Source organism: Festucalex cinctus, chromosome 18 (genome assembly GCF_051991245.1).
Source record: "Festucalex cinctus isolate MCC-2025b chromosome 18, RoL_Fcin_1.0, whole genome shotgun sequence".
NCBI lineage: Eukaryota > Metazoa > Chordata > Actinopteri > Syngnathiformes > Syngnathidae > Festucalex > Festucalex cinctus.
In genome coordinates, this window is record NC_135428.1 from 19,161,944 (window position 1) to 19,184,061 (window position 22,118).

The 22,118-nt window shown below is 37.8% G+C and overlaps 1 protein-coding gene across 3 annotated transcripts in view; it reads right to left on the bottom strand.

Moving 5' to 3' along the window:
- The window catches only part of robo3 (roundabout, axon guidance receptor, homolog 3 (Drosophila)), a 129,972-nt gene that overhangs the window by 69,052 nt on the left and 38,802 nt on the right, over window positions 1–22,118 (bottom strand). For all 3 annotated transcript variants that reach the window (XM_077505822.1, XM_077505821.1, XM_077505820.1), the window contains exon 3: window positions 243–400. In XM_077505822.1, the coding sequence (XP_077361948.1) occupies window positions 243–400 (158 nt within the window). The remainder of the gene's footprint in view (window positions 1–242; window positions 401–22,118) is intronic.

Sequence of the window (22,118 nt, forward strand, 5' to 3'; positions counted from 1 at the left end):
TGTTATGTACATTTTAAATGTATGCAGGATGTTTGTTGTTGTTTTTTTTGTAGAGCAAAGAGATATAGGCACTAAATAGGAATTGAGCACTTATACCTACTTTGTAAATCTAGCTGAAGCTTCAATGACGACAACAACACACATACGTTACAAAAACCCAGAATTGTACACACAATCAACAAAGTAAACAAACAGGCAAACCAACGGCAATGAAAACTTTGGACAAACACCAATCAATTTACCGTGATCCTCTCATCCCTGTCATTGACCTGGACATTATTTCTCTTCCACGAGATCGTTGGCTCAGGATGTCCTCTGGGGGGAATACACTCCATGACAGCTGGCTCACCTGCTGCCACAACCACGTCACTCGGTGTCTGACGGAAGTCGTCTCTTAGAACTGGTGAAGAAAAAGAGAGAAACTGATGGGTAGTTGAAGCCTATTGTTGATAAATAGATTGAACAAAAAACACAAAACAATGCTTGTGCACTTCTGCTTACATGATAAACTTGACCGTTGGAATAATGTGAGCATACCAACAATATGACAAATCACGGAAAAACTACAAACAATACTTTAATTCGTTGTATGTTATCTTGATTTTTTATTCACTGTCATTGGTGCACATTAATAATGAAAGTAAATGAATTATTCAACCTGACGCACACGCGCAGGCGCACACACACACACAACACACATGCACATGATTTCCCCTGGCAAATTCACATGCATAAGTACATTGGAATATTGGGAGGTAAAAAAAAAAAAAAAAAAAACAGCTTACAAATGTGGATATCAGCTAAATCAACCAACTCCATTAATAGCAAAAAGACTATTTGAATGCAGCAAGCAGAAATATTTGATTCAACAAGTCAAGTTACCTCCTTAATTTCCATTTTCATCTATCCAGTCTACATTTTGTGTCTGCTATATCTGAAGGCGATTGAATTTTCCGCTTTCGGTCTCAAGAGCTCTGTGACCTCTCGGATTACAGCTATGTAGAGAGGTTTTGTAGTTGCGGTTGATGCCCTGATACCCGGATGAGGCCAAAGCCACAGAGGCCTGCAGGCTACAAGTCTGGTCTAAGCCATTCCAGAGACTCACAAAGGAGAAAACCACTGGATTACTTTCTATGACATTCTTAGCTCATTCCTGCCCTAAAAGCTTCTCGTCATCTTAAAGCAGAACAAAACAGATACTCACAAAAGTGCCATTTGCGTCACAAAGTTTTCTCAAAGCTGATGAGTAGCAACTCTACAATTTCTGATCCCTTCTAAAGATGAACTGCTCTTTTGAAACTGATGGGAGCTGAAATTTTGACATCAATAAGATGTGCAATGTTTAATTGATGCTCAGGAGCATCTTAGTTGATTAGCTTACATATCTTATTTACAGACCTGTAGTAAGTACTCCCACTAACTCACAATACTAACACACAACCACAAATATTTAATTTCTCTGGAAAAGCAAAACTATATTGAGGTGCATACAGTTGGCATACAAGTGAAAATTATGTTAGTGTTTAATTATACTGACTTTCTTGTGTCTCGCAAGTGCAACAACACTGAAATGTGATCATCTGCATTCACTTCATAGTTGAGAATGAAAATGTTTTGTTACAAAATAAAATAATGATTATTGTTGTAACTACTGTATTCCAATATTTGAAGGAACATGCCATAAATATGTAGGGCAGACTGCACACATGCACGTGTGGTCATCGACAACAATATGGTGGTCAGTGATAGGAATACGTGTCAAAGTTTGTTTTTTTTGTTTTTTGTTTTTTTAATGTATTTTACGTTTTCATTTTAAAAGAGACTACAAAGTCTTGGCACACATTACAGGGCTGCAGGAAAGTGCTATCTGATTGATGATATTCCTCCCCCTCTAATGAGAGTGCTGACAGGCCAATAAAGCCTCAGGACATTACCATTAGCATCAGATATATAGTGCTTAACGAATGTATTTGACCATTAATAACTTTTTTTTCCAGAGACCATCCAGCTTCATGAAGTGATTTAATGTGGACTCTTTCATTTTCAGTAAGTTCTCAATGTTTTCTCAATTTGATCAGAAATGTAAAAAGTGAATTCACCAAAATTTGACTTAGTAAAATCAACTTCTCAAACAAGTCAGAACACGATATCACCTTTTTGTTTAAGACATGGGATATTAAGGAGATCTTGTCTAGAGGATCTCGGGGACCCGGTGGCTACAAATGGCTCTTGTGCAACTGGGGGTCCAGGGCGTGAAGAGCTTTAAACACGATGAGTAGGACTTTAATTTAAATCAATTTTAACGAAATTAAACTGGCCTGAACTGGAAGTCAGTGCAAGGTGGCTACAACAGGTGTGTTTATTGTGTTATTGTGTGTTTATTTGTTTCTTTATATGTTTCTTTGGGTTAGTAATTTTGACTAGAGGGAGAATAAAGTAAAGCAAGTTACAATAGTTTAGATATGTTATGTGTTATGTTATGATTCATAACATATCTAAACTACTGTAAATTAAGCTATTAAGCAACACACATGCAAGAACAAACACAGAAGTATGTCGGCACTTGACCCAGTGAGTGATGCAAACCATGTCTGCCGTTTATTAGTTAGCCTTTATTTATTTATTTTTGAAATGTTCTCGCCATTCATCAGAAAACGAGGATCCATTAGGAAAAGACCTGACTGTTATGTAGTGAGGTGGTTGGATGAGGACCCAAATGCAGGAAGGCAAGGCAGGATACTACGGAAAAAGTACTTAAATAAAAAAACAACAACATCAACAACAACAACAACAACAAACCAAACAAGGCAAATGGTAAAAAACTAAATCAATTTAAAAAAAGAAAAAATCTGATCCTAAGAATTAAACAAACTTACATTTACTTGGAGAAGTGGACAAAAGCAAGTGAATGACCGACAAGGACTGAATAGAAACCAGGAACTAGATACATGCAAAGTAACAAAAGGCGTTTTTCCACCGCTGGAACTTTAGGAGAACTTTTCAGTTTACCTTGGTAAAATTCAGTTCTCGCGTTTTTCGACCGACAACAATTACCAGGGTAATTAAATTAACCAGGGGGCATCCAAGTACTATCTCGGCAGCAGGGTCTTGCTGAGCCAGGCAGGAACTTTGAGGGGGCGGGCTGCAATGACCACGGCTGATTGGTCAAATTTGGGGGCATTGTTTTTACATCGGCTGCACTCAATCAAACTCATTTGAATTAATTACCGAGAACTGCAAGACGCTGTGGAAACACAAATCATAAATTCCCTGCGGAACTTTTACCATCAAGAACTCCCTTTACCCAGAACTCAAATTTCTGGGCTTGTTGGTGGAAAAAACGCCTTTTAAAGACAACTGAATTTTACCAAGGTAAACTGAAAAGTTCTCCAAAAGTTCCGGCGATGGAAAAACCTATTGAGAAACACCTGGACACGACACAAGTGGCTGAGGGATGTGATTGGTAGACACAAGGGACTGGGGCTGACAAACAGGTGGACCATAACGAGAAAGACATGAACCACAACAACACAAGACATTACATGTGGCAAAACCAAAGATGCAAACCTTTGTTTACTTTGCAAGTTGGAATTAGCTAGATAATTGTTGGGTATTTTTCTAAAGAAACTAGGTGGTGATCTTTTTTCCAATTTTTCTCAGCCCTCCGACAAACCCACAAACCATAAACGGTTGGCACAATTCATTGTTAGCTAGCTACCATTCTCACACCATGGCTTCAAAGATCTTTTTTCACATCCTGCCCTCTACACTCCCTATATCTGGGTGAAAATGGGGCGAAAAGTTCATTAGGTACTGGCAATTACCCATGAAACCCCCGGGGACCCATATTAAGTGCGTGCACTCTTTGACCCTTTCCTATAACCCCTTTCACAAAGCCAAAATAATGCCTGCGAATGGGCCCATCGGTGTGCTTTTATCAGCGTAGAGTAACACACAGGGGAAAAGATAAGGATTAGAATTGCATTCAAGTGTACATGATACAATGGTTTTGGACTGAAATTTTGAATAAACGATTTGTATGGTTCTTATTTAATTAGAGATTTTACTTGACTTGTTAGTAAAGTTAGTAGGGAAGTGTACAAAGTAACAGGCATATTAATTGGAAATGCGGCGACATAAGAAACAAATGAATGACAAGAAATGATAACCATCTGTACAAGCTTGCTAACACAAGACGTTATTTTCCATAAGTGAAAAATACCATCTTTCATTTTGGCATTTGAGTGGATATTAAAAACACATCTGGGGTGAACTGCTGCTCACTTGTAATTAAAGAGCTTTATCGCTCTCTGAAACGTTCTAACGATGGTGTGTGCGTGCGCGTACTTGACAGCAGCCCCCAAAACCCCAACGTATAAATATTCATATGGCAGATAGAGAATGACACACAGTCCCTTTGCTGGCAGAGCAAAGAGGGGGCACCAAGGGGGGTGGTCAACAAACAAATTTCCAGATTCAAACACAGATGTGGGTGGATCTTGTTGGTCATGTCATCTTACGTCCTGCTCCAAAATAAACCAATATTCTTTACTAGTATCATCTCACACGATGGAATATTCTAATGTTTTTGTTCTTATGGCAAATTACATACATCCCTCTTTTTCCCATATAATGCTTGATTAGATGCACACAAAACATGCCATTTCTGTTCTATCGTGGCCAATACATGTTCAGGGCCTTGGTCCCAACAGAGGCCCCTGTCTGGAGCTGACACCAGCCTGACTCATTATCCAGAGTGGACCCCCTCTGATCCCTATCAACTATTGCACCATGATGAAACAGCCCACACAGGATATTGGTGAAGGGAGTGTCAGCAGAGGGTTTTAGAGAGGGGGAAGGGATTGGGACTCTTGATGAGACAGATGTCTACACTGCTGAGCCTCTTCCAGTTCTAATTCAAACTGTAGCTACTTTCACACTGGCTTCCCGATACACTGATACGTCAGAGTGTGGAACAGTGGGGATTAATTCAACTTTGCCTTTCACACTCACAGAAATTGGACATTGCCAAGTGGGTGATATGAGATAATTAGATACATTGGGATGTCAGGTTTGCAGCTACCATTGAATCCCAGGTTACTTTATGCTCTGGTTCCAGCTGGCTGTGTTCAGTCTTTGTCGCACCTCTGGTATTAGGGTGGAAGCTAGCAAAGTCACAGTGCAACTTCAACTCCAGCCCATATCAGTACCTTACACACAAGAATTGCTTAAGTGGTCCTACCATGCAACATATGTGACAGTACTTGATGGAATTGAGTAAACAACATCACACGGATCATATCATTGCTGTCCTGGGAAAAACGTCAATTTTTGTCTTTTTTTTTTTTTTTTTTACATTTTTGCGTTCATGGTATTAAACTGAATCCAGACATCCCAAAAACATAAAAAATAAATAAATAAATAATTGGATAGAAGTGTTTTTCCAAAGGACAGTTATGATATTCAGGATTTAAAAGGCCATGTAAATGTACAGAAACGTAAAAAAAAATTTAATTTTTTTTTTAAAAAACAACAACTCATATTTATATATTTATATAATAAGACCTCTGAGTTCCTCTTTTTCTAATGTGGGTATTTGGTCAAATATATACAATCAGGTTACCTGCACTGAATGGAACATTGATTTTTGTTATGTAAAGGCTCTAGCCACAAGGATTCTTGGTCTTTTGAGTAGGCTACAGGAAGTACTTGTATATGTAGTGTCTGGTGCAGAACCCACCGGAAATACACAAGCAGCGGTAAACAAACATGGCGAGAACTCCAATGGCGCATAGAACCACAGTTTGGGAGCAAAGAGGAAACCAGCTACTTTATTAGTGTGGCGAATGGCATGAAATGAAAATGTCTTTTATTGATGTTAGAAAGTAAGAAGCAAAAATGATGTCTATTAGCATCATGATGTCCATGCTTCACAGTGTAGATTGATTGATCACGATTAGCATAAACGGGAGCAAATGTCTACTCATGTGGAAATGAAACCAACTCTATTGACGGCATGTAAACGCAGTCATGGTTAACTCTCTGGAAAAGCTTATAAAGCCAAGGTGGCATAAGCAGTGCGCAGGTGCACATGAGGACTGGAAAGTGAAAACTCTGTACCTGTTAAAGTGCCACTGTGCACTTGTGTACTATGTGTTTGGCATTTTCTTTTTTGGGAGGAGTAGAGTTACAAAGGGCTCAATTTTTATTTACCGGTAGTCATTTGGAAATGACTTGTTCAAATGAAAGAATATTTTTGAGTGAATTACATAAATTGAATCACTGCATGAACTTATGTCTTCATTTTTCAGTTCAATTCAACTAAGTCGTGAGCATGTGTGGTACAAGAAAAACTGGCGATAATAGCAGAGTGCAGGGGCCACAAAGGTCATGGTCACCAAATCTGCCAGTTTCGTGTGTCTTGCTGCGCAGTGGCTACAACCATCAATAAAATAGGTCTACATGAAAGCGGTCCATGGAGCAAACAAAATTGCAGACTGGAGCAGGACTGAAGAGAACTGTGCCAATTCAACAGATCAGGTGGTCCCATACTGTAAGACAGGGGTGGTCAATAATTTTTTCAAATGTGAGACAGTGGTACAGTTGTCAAGAGACAGCGAACCTTGATTGTGTTAAATATAATTTTAATGTCTTCAATAAAGCAGTAAATTGCAAACATTACATTACTAATATCTCAAAGTTGACAACCCTGAAGACAGGTCTTGCTTCCTTGCATTGCTAACATTTGTGCACATCAATATAAAAGCAGTGCAATCCTTAGTTTTATTTTGACTGCATAACGGCTTTAGGTGTCACTCCGAAACTGACTGGCCGGTAATTTACAAAGACATGCAGTAACTTTTCAAGTTGATCCATGAGGTTTGTTAGTCAGGAAAATAAATGAGCACCTAACTGGTGCTCATTTGAGAACCACAGCAAAATTATGTGCACCCCTTTATATAGCCACAAGTGAAACTTGGCCTGTGATCAAATAAATTACTGTGAATCACATTTCAATTATTCCTTCTACTAGCCCAGAAGGGTCACAATTTGAGTCGAGGCCTGCCGCTTTAAGCACCTTTGTCAGAGATCAATGTCTGATGTATTTTTCCCTTGAAATTACCTCGCTCCATTTTCTTTTGTCCCTCGGCGTGTCGGGTGGTGAGCCCGCACTCATTACAAGCACAACAGCTGCCCCAACCTCAACCCACCAATCCCTCATGATCACACACAGCACCACACCCAGACTGCTCCCAAAGGCTGGTGACAGGCTGGTCCCATCAGCGATTAGTACTGGTTACTTGAAATCTTCCCAACAATCACCAGATAATGTCTCATCTCTTCTGACAGAAACAAACAACCATTCAAATGAAATTAACTTGTACTGTCAGTTTGATACAGAGGCGGATACCTAGAGGCTTGTATGCTAGTGATTAACACCATAGGTTGACAGAAATACCGGCAGTGCAAAACCTTATTTCTCCCAGCAGATCTCTAGAAAACCAATTATTTGCCACCGGGCTCTGATAACGCTGAAATTAAATCTACAAGTCAGTGTGATGCATTACAAGCAGATGTTAAGCCTGCGATTAGCATAGATAAAACACTTATAACAACGTAATCATCAGGCAAACATTCAATTTAATTTTCATGTCATGCTCAGATCCTGTTTACAATGCTTTAAACTGTTTAATCACCGTCACCTCGTGTAAAATACTGTCTGAAATTGAATTAAGTAATCAAATATGAGATATTGCCATCCATCTCGCAGCAGTGGGTGAGCGTGGGTGAAGTAGATGAGGTTATCTATCAAGGTGTAATGTTTCATGGCTTCTTAAGCGCTCATAAATGGCAAGGCCTTGCTCCACAGCAGAGTCCTGTCACACCCAGAGTGTTGCGAAGGGGGAGGGGTTAAGGCTAGATGGCGAGATGGAGTTGGGGGATTACTTGGCAGCAGCACAGACTGCAGTCAATATGACTGTGGGCCCCACATGCAGCTGTGGACAGGAGGCTCTCATTATCAATCACAAAAACACAAGAGAGAGACAGGGTGGGTGTATGTGTTAGCGTGTCTGTGTGTAATCAAGCAAATGGCACATGTAAATGCTCAATTGGTGCAGCCAAAGTGGTTCGGATCGCCGCCTGCTATCGTCGGGGTACCTGGTCAATGCTGGCCATCCACTAGCAGAAAAATGTGGGCTATAGAACTTGAGAAAAACACTGATCACTTTAACTGGTCCCCGGACACTCCCCCTGCTCTAGTGTACCACTAACGGTGTGTGTTTGCGGTGTTCACTACTGTGATGGGTGAAAGCAGAGGTCAAACTTTGTGAATATGCATGTATGGTAATTATGACAAGAAAAATAATGATTCTTTTTGGCCAATTTACAGGCAATGTGTGAGTATAGAGTTGCAATCAGATTTAGTTTTAAGGCTCTCTATGCTTTAAAAAGCAGGAGTGCAGTGACAAAAAATATAATGTTCTGAATAACCAGATAGTGACTGTGTGTAACGCAGAACTGCCAACACCAATAATTATAAGGAAATGAAATGTTTAATTTTAAAATGTAATGGACTGTTACCGGGCCAAGGACTGGGGACCACTGCTCCCGTGAAAATGATATTCATTGATTTGATACTTTTTTTCTTTTTTTTTAATTGACTGTTTTTATCTATTTAAAGCATGCTGTATTTTTAATGCAGTGCTATATAAATGAAATTGCATTGATAATAAGCATTCAGAGAATGGATAGATGGATGATTGATTGTTTTGAGCAAAGTGTGCAATTTTCCAGCTGCTAGATGGCATTAGTATTTCATGTTGGACATTCATGAAACAGTTTGAGTAAATTATCTAGTTAAAAGGTATGAAAATGAAACAACGCTGCCCATTTTGTTCACTGAAACTAACTACTATAGTTCCCAGTCTTCACAATTATATTTAGTTATTACTGCAACATTGAGACTGTTACTCAATGTTGCATGTCTTTATTTGGTCAGTTAGTATTGGTGCACACACTGAGAACTCATACAGCTTTCCGGCTTTGGAGCTACAAAAAGAATATGACGATATTATGTGAGCTATATCCTGGAATTGCTGAATAAAATGAGCCTCGCTGCGAAAGTGCAAGTGTGTTCACCCCAAAGGCAGAAGGCCAACATACGCAACCTTTCTTCTCGACCTCTGAGTTTTTGCACATTCGATCCGTGCTAACTGCTATTCAGAACTCCAGGCTTCCCACCACATGCATGAGGTCTCAGAGGTGGCATTGCTTGTGCAGAATAAATGACTACGTTGATGTTGCTTTTTCCTCTTTAGACAAGTTGTAGTAAAGTTCTCAATAGTAATTCATATGTGGCTGCATTTGCTCACTCTGCTGCATCGTGACTGAAAATAAGCCCAAATAAGGTGTGTGTGTTAATTGGCATTAAAGGGACTTTGTGTTAACTCATTATTAACGTGCTAATTTTGACACCCTACTATTCATACATTTAATCTCGGTAATTCCTGAGTGGAAGCGCATATGATTTTCCTTGGTAAATTTTGACACATTTAAACTCCATTATAAAGGAACTGCATTTCCAATTTTACCATTAAAACATTGCAGAAGATTTCAAACACAAATCCAAAGTAAAGGTAGAAATACCATATAGTTAAAAAATGGCAAGACAATACTTTGTTCCCAATGTGCTGTCATGTGTCTGAAACTACTTGCCATTGAATGCAAGAAATGCCATGCTCTGGCCTGGATCAATTTTACTGTTATCACATTATCTGAAAGCTCATTTGGTTTAGTCTCTGGAAAAGAACTAGTGAAAACAGTTTGCTTCTGAGTGGCGCAGCATACACACATTAGTATAGACACCCTGTTCTTAATTTAATGAGAAGGTGAGTCTAACCTTTTGTAATGTACATCAATGGATGGATGGATACATGGATGGATGGATGGATGGATGGATGGATAATCAGCCAGTTTTCATCTTGTGAAGGAAAATAAATTGTTAAAGTGACAATACTCACAATCACCCCCCCAAAAATAATATAGTGAGAGCGACAATCTCAGAAAAATTAAAAGAGAAAATGCAAAAGCAGAGTTTGAAGGGTCTCAAGGAAAATTTTACATCAATCGGAGCCAGAAGAAAATAGAGATTTAAAGTGTTACCTGTTGGCACTAATAGTAAAAATTAGGGATGGGCGAGTACCGATACCAGGTATCGGTATCGGGCCGATACCAGCCTTTTTTCAAGTACTTGAGTACTCGTGACGCAGACGAGTACAAGCGACCGATGGCAGAGGGGGTAGACATTAAGTGAGTCCTCCTTGCCTGAAACTGGCGCTAGCTTGCAGCATTTTTCCACCAAAACTTCACTGGTTTGGAAATACTTCAAAATTGTGAATCTTAAGAGGACCGCAGTGCTATGGAGGAGTGAAGACGTGCCTCGACGTAGCTCGCCAAATTTGTGCTTAAAAGTTTTGCCTGAGTGCTTGAAAAGCCACTCAAACTTGGTTTAAGTGACTATAGTGATAACGTGATTCGTGTGAACAAGAGTCGGAGTGAGTCTAAAAAATGGGTAAACCAAAAACTAAAAAGACCGGAGTGCCGGATGCAGGCCCAGACCCTCGGATCCAGAGTCGCCGCTGCCACCGGTGGAGATTGAGCCCTCGGGGGATGGCCCTGTGCTAGCCGCTATAGTATTGCTGCGGACGGAGGTGAACACAATCAGGTCCGATGTGTGTAATGCCCTGGACAATCGTATATCTGAGGCTTCAACTACTATTCGAAACGAGATTTCGTCTCTGAAGCAAAGCATGGAAACTTCAATCTCGGATGTAAGGAATGACTTGGCTAAACACGACAGTGCCCTGGCGGAGCTACAGAGTTGCGCGTCCACTCATTCCGATAGCATTGCTACTTTGGAGGCTACAGTGGACCGTTTGTCGTCGGAGCTGAAGAAGGTGGAAGGAAAATGTGAGGACCTCGAATCGCGATCCCGGCGAAATAATATAAGGATCTCGGGGATGCCGGAGGGAACGGAGGGCCCCAGGATGACAGAGTTCGTTTCAAGTGTCCTGGCGGAGGTGCTATCACTTGGGGAGAAGCCGCTTGTCGACCGTGCACACCGTGTTGGTCGACAGCGGCCAACGCAGAATGATTCACCGCGACCTGTTATCCTGAGAGAGCATTACTACCACGTTTGAGAGGAGATTCTACGAAAAGCGGCCGCAACACGGAACCTGGTTTACAAAGGCTCGAGGATCAGCATATTTCCGGATTTCCCCGCGTCCATCGCGAAGCAAAGGGCTGCTTTTACTAAAGTGAGAGAGATGCTGCGAGGGAAAGCCGGCATAAGATATGGATTGGTTTACCCAGCTAAACTGATGGTGTCACATGACAACGTGAAGATGGCTTTCACCGACCCCAAAGTGGCTCTCAGCTATGTCGAGGAGCATTTTGCTTCTCCTTAAAGCTGTAAAGGTCTGTGAAACATACAGTTTTACCAAGCCACCCACAAGTCACTGAGTGAGTTAAGAAGCATTTCTTTGTTGTTTTTTTTTGTTTTTTTTACATATACATTGTAAAACATTTATGTTACTGAGCATTCATTATTACAAATATTATTTGAATATGGCGAGCTACTGGGTGGTTTTAGTTACTAGGTTAACAGAGGTTAGCAGTAACTGGTTAGGGAAGTTTACTCTATAATTTTGTTTTGATCTATTCTATTTGATTTATTTTTGTTTGTTGTTTGTATTTGAATGCTTCCTGTAGTTTGTTCGTGCCATGGCTTGTTGTTTTCAGCCTGGCTGAGTTTGTTAATATGTTTGATGTTATGTTGTTGTTGGGGGGGTCGGGGTATCCAGCTGCCTTATGGTTCTAATTTTGGTGTTCACATGCCCAGTATTAAGATACATATACTTCATAGTCATTTATGTCAGCACAAGGTAATCTGAATTCAGGAAGAACTGTGACCCTGGTTACTTGGAATGTTCGTGGTCTGAACAATCCTATTAAAAGGGGGAAGGTTTTATCCCATCTCAAGTCATTAAACCCAGATATTGTATTTTTACAAGAGACGCATCTTAAAAATAAATCTGATGTAAGGTTGAAAAGTAGATGGGTTGGAAACGTATATCATTCTTCCTTCCCTGTTAAATCAAGGGGGACTGCCATTATGATGAAAAAAGGATTTCCGTTCATTCATAAACAGACAATATCTGACAAAGATGGTCGATATCTGATTGTTATTGGTGAACTTTTTTCTCTACCCCTTACCCTGTTAAACATTTATGCACCCAATGTAGACAATCCATCATTTTTTAAGACAGTCATGGGACTCATTCCAGATATATCGCAGACTAATATTGTCATTGGAGGAGATTTCAATTGTGTGCTTGACCCTTATCTTGATAGGTCTTCATCCACAAAACAGGCTAAAAATAATTCAAGCGTATTTCTGAATACATTTATGGAAAATTCGGGTCTGTCCGATATCTGGAGAGCGATGAACCCTACCGGTAGGGATTATTCATTTTACTCAACAAGACATAACTCATATAGCAGAATAGACTATTTTCTTGTCGATGCAAAATTGTTGCCACATATTCTTAATACTAAATATCATAATATTGTGATTTCGGATCATAGTCCTTTGACATGTACTTTGAATTTTCAAAATATAACAAAACCACAACGGACTTGGAGACTTAACCCATTGTTATTAAGTGATAAAGAATTCTGTAATTATTTACAAAATCAAATCTCTTTGTACTTTGATATCAATGATAACCAGGAAACTTCTGTTGCAACTATGGGAAGCCTTCAAAGCCTATTTACGAGGCGCGGTCATCTCATTTGAGTCTGCCAGGAAAAATAAAAATAAAGCCAAACTTTTAGAACTTGACCAAAAAATTCAAGATTTGGATAAGAAGAATGCCAAAGCGCCCTCCAGTGAATTATGCAAAAAGATAGTTGCATTAAAATTTGAATATAATGTTCTCCTCTCTGAAAAGATTTGTAAAGCATTTATGTATACAAAACAAAAATATTTTGAACTCGGTGATAAACCACAAACTCCTGGCGAGGCAGCTTAGGAAACAAGAAAATGACCGTTCAATATATTCTATTAAATCCACTAATGGCCAGGTTCTCACAGACCCAAGAGATATTAACGGTAGATTTTTCCAGTTCTATCAAAATTTGTATATTTCCAAACATGATACAGAACCCAAAGTAATGACGGAATTTCTAGACAGTTGTTCATTTCCCCATTTGGAGGAAAGTGACATAGTGCAATTGAATTCTGAAATTACACTTGATGAAGTACAAAAGGCTATTACTTCAATGAGGAATAATCGTGCTCCCGGACCAGACGGAATTCCGAGTGAGTTCTATAAAAAATATAGTGATGTTGTAAGCCCATATCTCCACAAAACATTTACTCAAGCTCTTCTGGATCGGGTCCTTCCACCAACACTTACAGAGGCAGTTATTACTGTGATACATAAAAAGGGTAAAGATAGTGAAGAGGTGGGCTCTTATCGGCCTATTTCTTTATTGAATCTAGATGGGAAATTATTTTCTAAAGTCTTAGCTAACAGATTGAGCCCGTTTCTGACTCGTCTGGTGCACCCTGACCAGACCGGATTTATACCCGGGAGGAATTCTTTTTCTAATCTTAGACGACTGTTTAACATTATATATTCTAAAATTGGACTTAACAAGGACCTAGCAGTTTTGTCATTAGATGCTGAAAAAGCATTTGACCAAATAGAATGGTCGTACTTATTTGAAATCTTACACAGGTATAAACTTGGTGATAATTTTATCTTAATGGTTAAATTGTTATATACCAACCCATCCTCTCGGGTTTTTACGAACCGAATATTCTCTCCACGTTTTACTTTACATAGGGGAACAAGACAGGGCTGTCCCCTGTCTCCTTTAATTTTTGCTCTCGCAATTGAACCGCTTGCAGAAAGCATTCGCTCGGACCCGTCAATTTTTGGTTTTGACACAGAGAACACATCAAATAAAATTTCGCTATATGCAGATGACGTGCTGCTATTTATCACTCAACCAGAAACCACCATCCCTGCTCTTTTGAGTAAAATAAACTTGTTTGGCTCGTTTTCCGGATATCGGATAAACTTGAATAAGAGTGAACTCTTGCCTGTACGTGTGATCAACTCCGCTTGGTTACAAAGTCAACCTTTCGGTATCACCTGGAATCAATTTACATACTTAGGGATTCAAGTGACAAAACACTATACTTCTCTATTTAAGGAAAATTTTTCACCTTTAATGTCTAAATTGCAATCAGATATAACTTTCTGGGACATGCTTCCTATTTCATTGATTGGTCGGGTTAATGCTATAAAAAATGATTTTTTTACCCCAAATTCTTTATTTGTTTCAGAACCTTCCAGTGTTTCTACCGAAATCTTTTTTTAAACGATTAAATTATATTATTATTCCATTCTTATGGGGTTACAAAGTACATAGAATTGCCAGACGACAACTTAGCAAACCTAAAAAAGAAGGGGGACTGGCACTCCCAGACTTCTTGAAGTACTATTGGGCCTCACATATTCGGCTTATGACTTTTTGGATTGGTAAAAGTATGGAGTGTCTCTCGTGGCTGGAAATGGAACTGGAGGCCTGCCGACCTTATTCATTGGGCGCTCTTCTTCTGTCTCCTACACCAACTGGAAAGACACTATACCAGGACAGTGTTATAATTCATAATACTATACGAATTTTTAAACAAATTCAAACACATTTTAAGGTCAAGTCGCTATCGCTGATCATTCCAATTGCAGAGAATCCATCCTTCAAACCATCACTTTTAGACCACACATTTAAAACTTGGAGACGAAATGGTATTCACACCATTCGTGACTTATACTTTGAGGGGGGATTTGGCTCATTTAAGCAGGTTCAAGAAAAGTACAACCTTCCAAGTTGTGATTTTTTCAGATACCTACAGATAAGGGATTATGTGAGGAGGCATCAGCTCGACATCGAGGCTTGTGCCCCCACCTATCTTGATATATGCCTTACATTTGACCCGAATTCAGAGAAGCTAATTTCTCGTATCTATGCTCATTTGTTATTGTTGGAGCCAGTTAAGTCTGTGTTAATAAAATCAAAGTGGGAGGAAGAATTAGGTATGACCATCACTGAGGTACAATGGGAAGAAAGCTTGAAGTATATTAATAGATGCTCTCGTAATGCAAGGCACTGTTGAATCCAGTTTAAGGTATTGCATCGCCTTCATTTCTCTAGAGCAAGGTTACATGCCATCTATCCAGAGGTGTCCTCCACTTGTGTGAAATGTTCTTTGTCAGAGGACACTCTCAGTCATAGTTTTGTTCTGTGTCCGAAGGTTCGTGGATTCTGGACAGAAATTTTTGAAATGATGTCTGAAATCCTTCATAATCAGTTGGAACCTGAACCTTTGGTGATTATTTTTGGATGTTCTGATAACATTGTAAACTTGAGTCATGCAGAACGTTGTTTCGTTTCTTACTGTATTGTAATTGCAAAAAGATTGCTTCTAATGCACTGGAAAAAGGAGGACACACCATCACCAAGACACTGGCTAAGAGATCTTACAAACACACTTCACCTGGAAAGGATACGATTCATTCTCTCTGATAATCTCTCATCCTTTACCAAAATATGGCAACCACTCTGTGATTATCTTCACCTGTAACATATGAGGTTTGGGTATGTGTTTCTTTTTACACAAGTGATTTTTATGTATGTTGGGACAGATGGGCAGCTGGATGTTTTTTTGTTTTTTTTTTGTTTTTTTTTTGTTTTGTTTTTTGTGTTTTGTTTTTGTTTTTGTTTGTTTTTTCCCTTTTCTTAAGTAGTTATTTTTATTTTGTATTAATATAAATGTGCAGATGCATACTACTTTCTTTATTGGAATTTGTACTGTACTATTTTGTTTTCTGCTCAATAAAAAATATGTTAACAAAAAAAAATCGTGAATCTTAAACTAAAAGAGCATTTTTGTGTTTTATTTTGAACGTTAAAACTATTTAAGAATGACTGTTCTGTTTTTTTTTGTCAAAATTAAAGGAAATATATTTGTTTAAAAATATCTTTTAGTATTTTTTTTTATTTGTGAAAAATGTACTACTGGTATCGGCAGTTGGTATCGGTATCGGTGAGTACTGAGGCTCTGATTATCGGTATCGGTATCGAACATCCCTAGTAAAAATATAAATATAGTCTAGCTACCCAAACAATTACTGCAAATGTTGTAATGACAGTGAATGACATGTTGAGGAGCTAATTATATTAGTGTGGAAAATTGCTTCAATATTTAGTGGATTTAGCATGTCTGGCCGAGGTTAGGCTATTAAGAAAGCAAAGATGCATGGTCTGTTTTTTTATTATTATTATTATTATTATTATTATTTATTTATTTTTTTTACAAATGGCTTTTGTTTCTTTTGACATTCATATCTAGTTGAATGAACTATAAATGGGGTGGGATTACAGAAGTAATGTGTTAGAGTTATTGTGTATATATTATTCTATATTTTCTCTTATTACATAGTTAATTGCCAACTATGTATTCAGTATTTCACTATGGGTTTGGAGCTGCTGCATGTTTATTCAACCTGAGGACATCTGGAATGTGGGAATGAAGAACTACAGCCTTCAAGGATTAGTAGTCGTGACGATTTAAAGGATGTCCTCTGTATTTTACGACTGCTGGAGTTGCTTATCACATTGCTGCCAGTACTCCCATTTTCCTCAGAGGCAAGTGTGTAGCCTATTGTGTATGTTAGGGAATCCCAAATAAAAGAGGAGAAGTAGGGAGTTGTGTCAGAAGGGGCTGGGAGCTTGTGATCTGCGCACAACTCTCTGTCAGCTTCTCCTCGCGAGTAATCAAATCCTTGTGTCTTCTCATTCTTTCTTCTGTGTATTTTAAATGTTGCAGGTGTTGACTTGACATTAACTTGGTCCTTTCGAGCCGGATCCCAGGACGCCTAAAGGATTCCAGTTGCAGAGTCGACCTCCAGGAAGACCGTGGCCACGGCAAATACTACCCTTTTCTGGGACTGGATTTTCGTCTCTGTGACTGGGATCTGGAAGGCTGACGGGAATCCAAAGGACGAGAAGACATCTGGGTGAGAAAAAATTTACTTTCCGGGGGAAAGTGTGAAGTGAATGTCGACGTAAAATCTGCGCGAAGGTACTGTCGCAGCCTGCACGAAGGTACTGTGTGGGAGGAAAAACCTTGTGAATACTAGTCAATGGCAAGTAAAGGGAACGGAGCCCAGTAACGTCCGTGTAAAGAGACGATGCCGGAGTCGTGTACGTACTTAAATTCCGTGAAACGCAGAAAATAAAAGGGCCTTGTGTGAGTGTGTGAAGTGAATGGAAGTGTAGTGTCATTTGATACTTACTTCATTTTAAACAAACAGGATTGTAAGTGACAACTCATTGTGGAAGCAAAGGCAAGAATTCTCCGCCCTATTGGGTAGAAGCTTGAGAATTACCACAGTGAGAAATTTATTGTCACCCTGTTATTTGAACCTATCAGTCCCTAGGAAACTCTAGGTTCACGGACTGTACCAAATTCATATAAAATGGGGGAAAATAAACAGTAAAAGGTGAGCTATAAGATGAACTATCCAGTAAGGATTGGATGTTCATAGAAAAATTAGATCCATCTAAAATATAGCATTGAAATACGTGGATTACAAGATATACTTTTGCTGGCCAGCTTAATTTACAATAGTAAAAATAATAACAATAATAATGGTAATCCACTACAATATTAAATAAGGAATAAAATGAAATGGAAAGTTGGAGCTTTAACAGCCTAATGATATCGAGGCATAAGTGTATTGTCTGTAAAAGTGTATGTGTGTGGCTTCTCACTGTGTTTGTCTCTGTGAGCTCTTGTATGTGTCTGTGTGTCATATTGTCTAAAGACGACGGCTTAAAAGGGTTTAAATTGTGTATAAGGGGTTGTTAGATCGTGTCTAACATAACTATGTTAAAAACGGTGAAATTGAGAAATTTTGGTCTGTATCAAATATGAGGTGCGTGGACCAAAAAGTGGTCCCAGAAAGGGTCATCACCCGGTCCTCAGGTGAAAATTGTGTATTTTGTTTTTGGATGGTAAAGCTAATTGTTTGAGAGTGAGTTAAGTAGGTGATTGATGACAAGTTGTTGGACTTCTGACAAAAAAAAAAAAAAAATCCTTTTTATTGGACTGTTTTGAGCATGGGAAATGATAAAAGTCAGAGAGAAACGTGAAAGTAGAATTGATTATGGTAGAATTAGAACAACTGGATAAAGAGAAGATGAATTAGTGGATGATTTTAAAGTGGGATTTGTGAAGTGTTTAGAACAAGTTGTGGTGGTGTAGATGATGATAAGACAGGAAGGTGTAACGTTAGAGGACACTGAGTTAAGAAATTACCCTCAAAAGTATAAAATAGATAGTTTAAAATGATATAGATTATTTGATAAATAATGCTAATCTAGTCTACTAAATACTAGTTTAAAGAAATTTGAAACTTTGAATTAAGTAAGTAATGATGGTTTTCAGCTATGACTATATTGTAAAGTGTGTAATGGCACCATTTGTCAAATTGCCAAATGGGGAAGGCCTTGATATCACACTGATAGTAGAAGCTTCTATATGGAAATGCAATGATTTCATGACTTTTTAACAGGTAGTAATTTAAACCTTATTGACTGACTTGAAAATACTTACTAGGAGTTAAATGTTCTAAAAATTCATTACTGTGGTGTTTCTATTTACTAATAGATTTGGTGTGACTCATGCAGATCCAGATTAGAGAACAACATAAAATTGTAAGAAAGAGCCTTTACAATGTCGTTTTGAATATAGTCCTGAAGTTTGTATAAAAGATTAGTTACACGGAGGAATGTTTTCCTAATTGAATTCTGATTTAGCTCCTGCTGTGATTGACTGTGGAATTTAACAAATTCTCCCTCACCAGAACCTGATAAGTAAAATAGGCATTGAAGGGAAAAGATTATTAAAATGGTTTAGAAGGCAAACCTTTTATTAGTGGTGAGTTATTTAAAATAAATAAATAGCTGAGATTTGAATTTGATGAAGAAGAAAAAAATGGCATTTATAATTGAATTTGAATGTTCTTAAAGGAGCACAATTATTAATAGTTGCTTTTCCACCAACAAGCCCAGGATCTTTGAGTTCTGGGTAAAGTGAGTTTTTGGTTGCAAAAGTTCAGCAGGGAATTTAGAATTGTGTTTTTACAGTGTCTTAGAGTTCTCTGTAATTAATTTAAATGAGTTTGATTGAGACGAGCTGCTGTAAAAATACTGACCCCTCAAAGTAACCACCTTAGGTTAGTGAGACCCTGCTGCCGAGATAGTACTTGGATGCCCCATGAGGAATTTTTATTGCCCTGGTAATTGTTGTTGGTGGAAAAACGGCCATTTATTTGAACAAGGTGAACATAAAAAACAAAGATGAAACGAAACCAGTAAGCAGAATTATATTACATTGGATTAGACCTAGTCTTGGTGTCTACATTAGATGGCAACATGGTAATAAAAAGATAAGCTGAGTAGAAAAAGGGATATCGCTATGTGAAAGGTGTAGGATCTTTGCATTTTTACGACGTAGTCTATATCCTAAATAAATTCTTAAATGGTAGCTGACGCCTTACTACAAAAAGCGAGGGAACTGATTGTAAAGAAGGGAGATGATAAGCTATGTCACTCTGAGCATAAATGTGAGAACGAAAACAATGCCACACCTACGAGTGTCACAGTTGACTGACTACCTGTAAACTGATGATGAGTTTGATACAGTGACACTGCATATAACAATTATGGCAGAACAAATGGAGATGACAGAACTTTTGTTTTTCTTTAAAACTAAATAGGAAGAACTGTTTAACCTGCTTCCTTATGAATTCATCATTCATTCATTCATTCATTCATTCATTCTGATGTTGGGTTTCTTGACAACATGTAAGTAAGTGGAAATCAGAGCAAACAGATCAGATATCATCTATGCTAAAGATGATTTATTTGAGTAAAATGCTGAATTGGAGATAAATTAGACTAGTGATTAAGGACTCGCAAAGGGCAGAAGTGCTGATTGAAAATACTAAACTTACTAACTGGAAATATATTATTAGATAATTTGGATTCATGATGAAAATTTGAGGAATGAATAAGTACTATAACAGTACACCCAAATTGTATATTCTGGTCTAAATTTGCACTGGAAGGGAAATATACATACATATATATATTATTACTACAAGGATATTGTGAATGTCCCACAATACCCTCTCAAGCAATTCGAAATTGTTTGGGTACATTTGGGAAGTCAGATTTTGACTTGCATGGACAAAATTCTTCTATGGCATGAAAGAAAATTGAGCTGTGAAATGAAAACCAGCAACAACTTAAAAGAAAGAAGAAATTGGAGAATGATGTAAATAAAGGTGTATTACACTTTTGTGCAACAAGGGTGTAATATTGAGATTGTTTTGATTGTAAAGTGGTTATGATGGAGACCCAACGATAAAACGAAGTAATTTTGTCGGCCCTAAGATTTGAAACAAATTACAAAATGATATCTTAAATTCCTGAGTGAAATTGTGACCTGTTATGAACTTTTGATGTTTGTGATTATACATATATAATTATACATGAATTGGGTGGATAATTATGCTAACAATTCTACTACTGAAATTGAATTGAGATACTGATAACAACGACAATGTTTGACAAATTTTAATAGATAGATGAATGTGAAAAATGCAGTTTGTGATTTAAATTGAACAATGATAGTAGTGGCTTTACGAAGATATTGGAAGGCCATTTGAACAGACAATTGATTGCTGACATGGTTATGAGTTTTGTTTAGAATGCATGAAGTAGAATTTAAGCCAGTATTTTATATTAATTGTGTACAAGATGATTGATATTCATGGTGGCTTTATTATTAACTACATATGGCTTTGGGAAAGATGTGTTACATTTAAACTTGATTATATGGTTGTAAACAATACAAGATGTAGTATGATACAATTAGTTTTGAAGAAATGCCAGACTACTACTATGCTATGGGTAGACTATAAAATTCTATCCGTCCAAGACATGTAAACTACAGTGTTCTTTCGCAAATTAGGGCCAGAGCGGTGAAGGCTACAGGGTCCCAATTGTTTTAAATTCCATAGTTGTTTAAAAAAAAAAAAAAAAAAAAGAAAAGAAAAAAAAGTGCTGATTTTGTGGATTTTTGTACAGCTGTGTAATTTTTTGGAAGAGGAAAATGACTGTATGAAGGTTAACCCACTGATATACGAGGGAACACTGTAGTGGAAAAGAAAAAAAAGGAAAAAGGAAAACCTTTTGTAAATATTGTGAAATTATTTTAAATTGCATGCAGCATAAGATTTATATGAAGTGGCTTGGATAATGATTTTGAGTTGTGAGCCATAAAAATGTCTCAAAAGGGGGGAGTTGGTAACAATACGGCAATACCGCATGTAAATTTTATATTTTTAATTTTTTAAGTTTTTATGTTTTTGGAATTTTGTTTTAGAATTTTGTTATACATGGAATTGATGTTTCTAATATTTTACAATTTTTGTTAGTGGCTATGGATTTTATGGAATTGAACAAAAAGTAAGACAATGTCAATATTAACAAGTACTGATTGATGGTCTTAAAAAATGTAACAATGAGTTGAAATTGTTCCAGAAAAACAACTGGATGTTATTATTATGGCAGAAGCATTGTGTGAACAGATCATGTCTCTATATGACGTACTAGTTATTTGGAGTAATGAATGAAAGTCACTTTATATGTTACATTGTTTAAGGGAAAAACAGAAAAGCGAGAAAAATACATGATCAAAGCATGGAGATAAGATAATTGATGATTAAGTAATTTGGGAAATTGTAAAAGGAACAAGACAGTTAAGCTCGTTTGAAATTTCGTGTGGTGGACCATTTAAATTTGCCTATTGTAATAACCTGTTAAGCCGTACAGATGAAAGAAATTTATTCAAGTGACTATATGAGAAGATTGTTTAAATGATAAGGAAGTGAAAATGTTTAATCAAATGC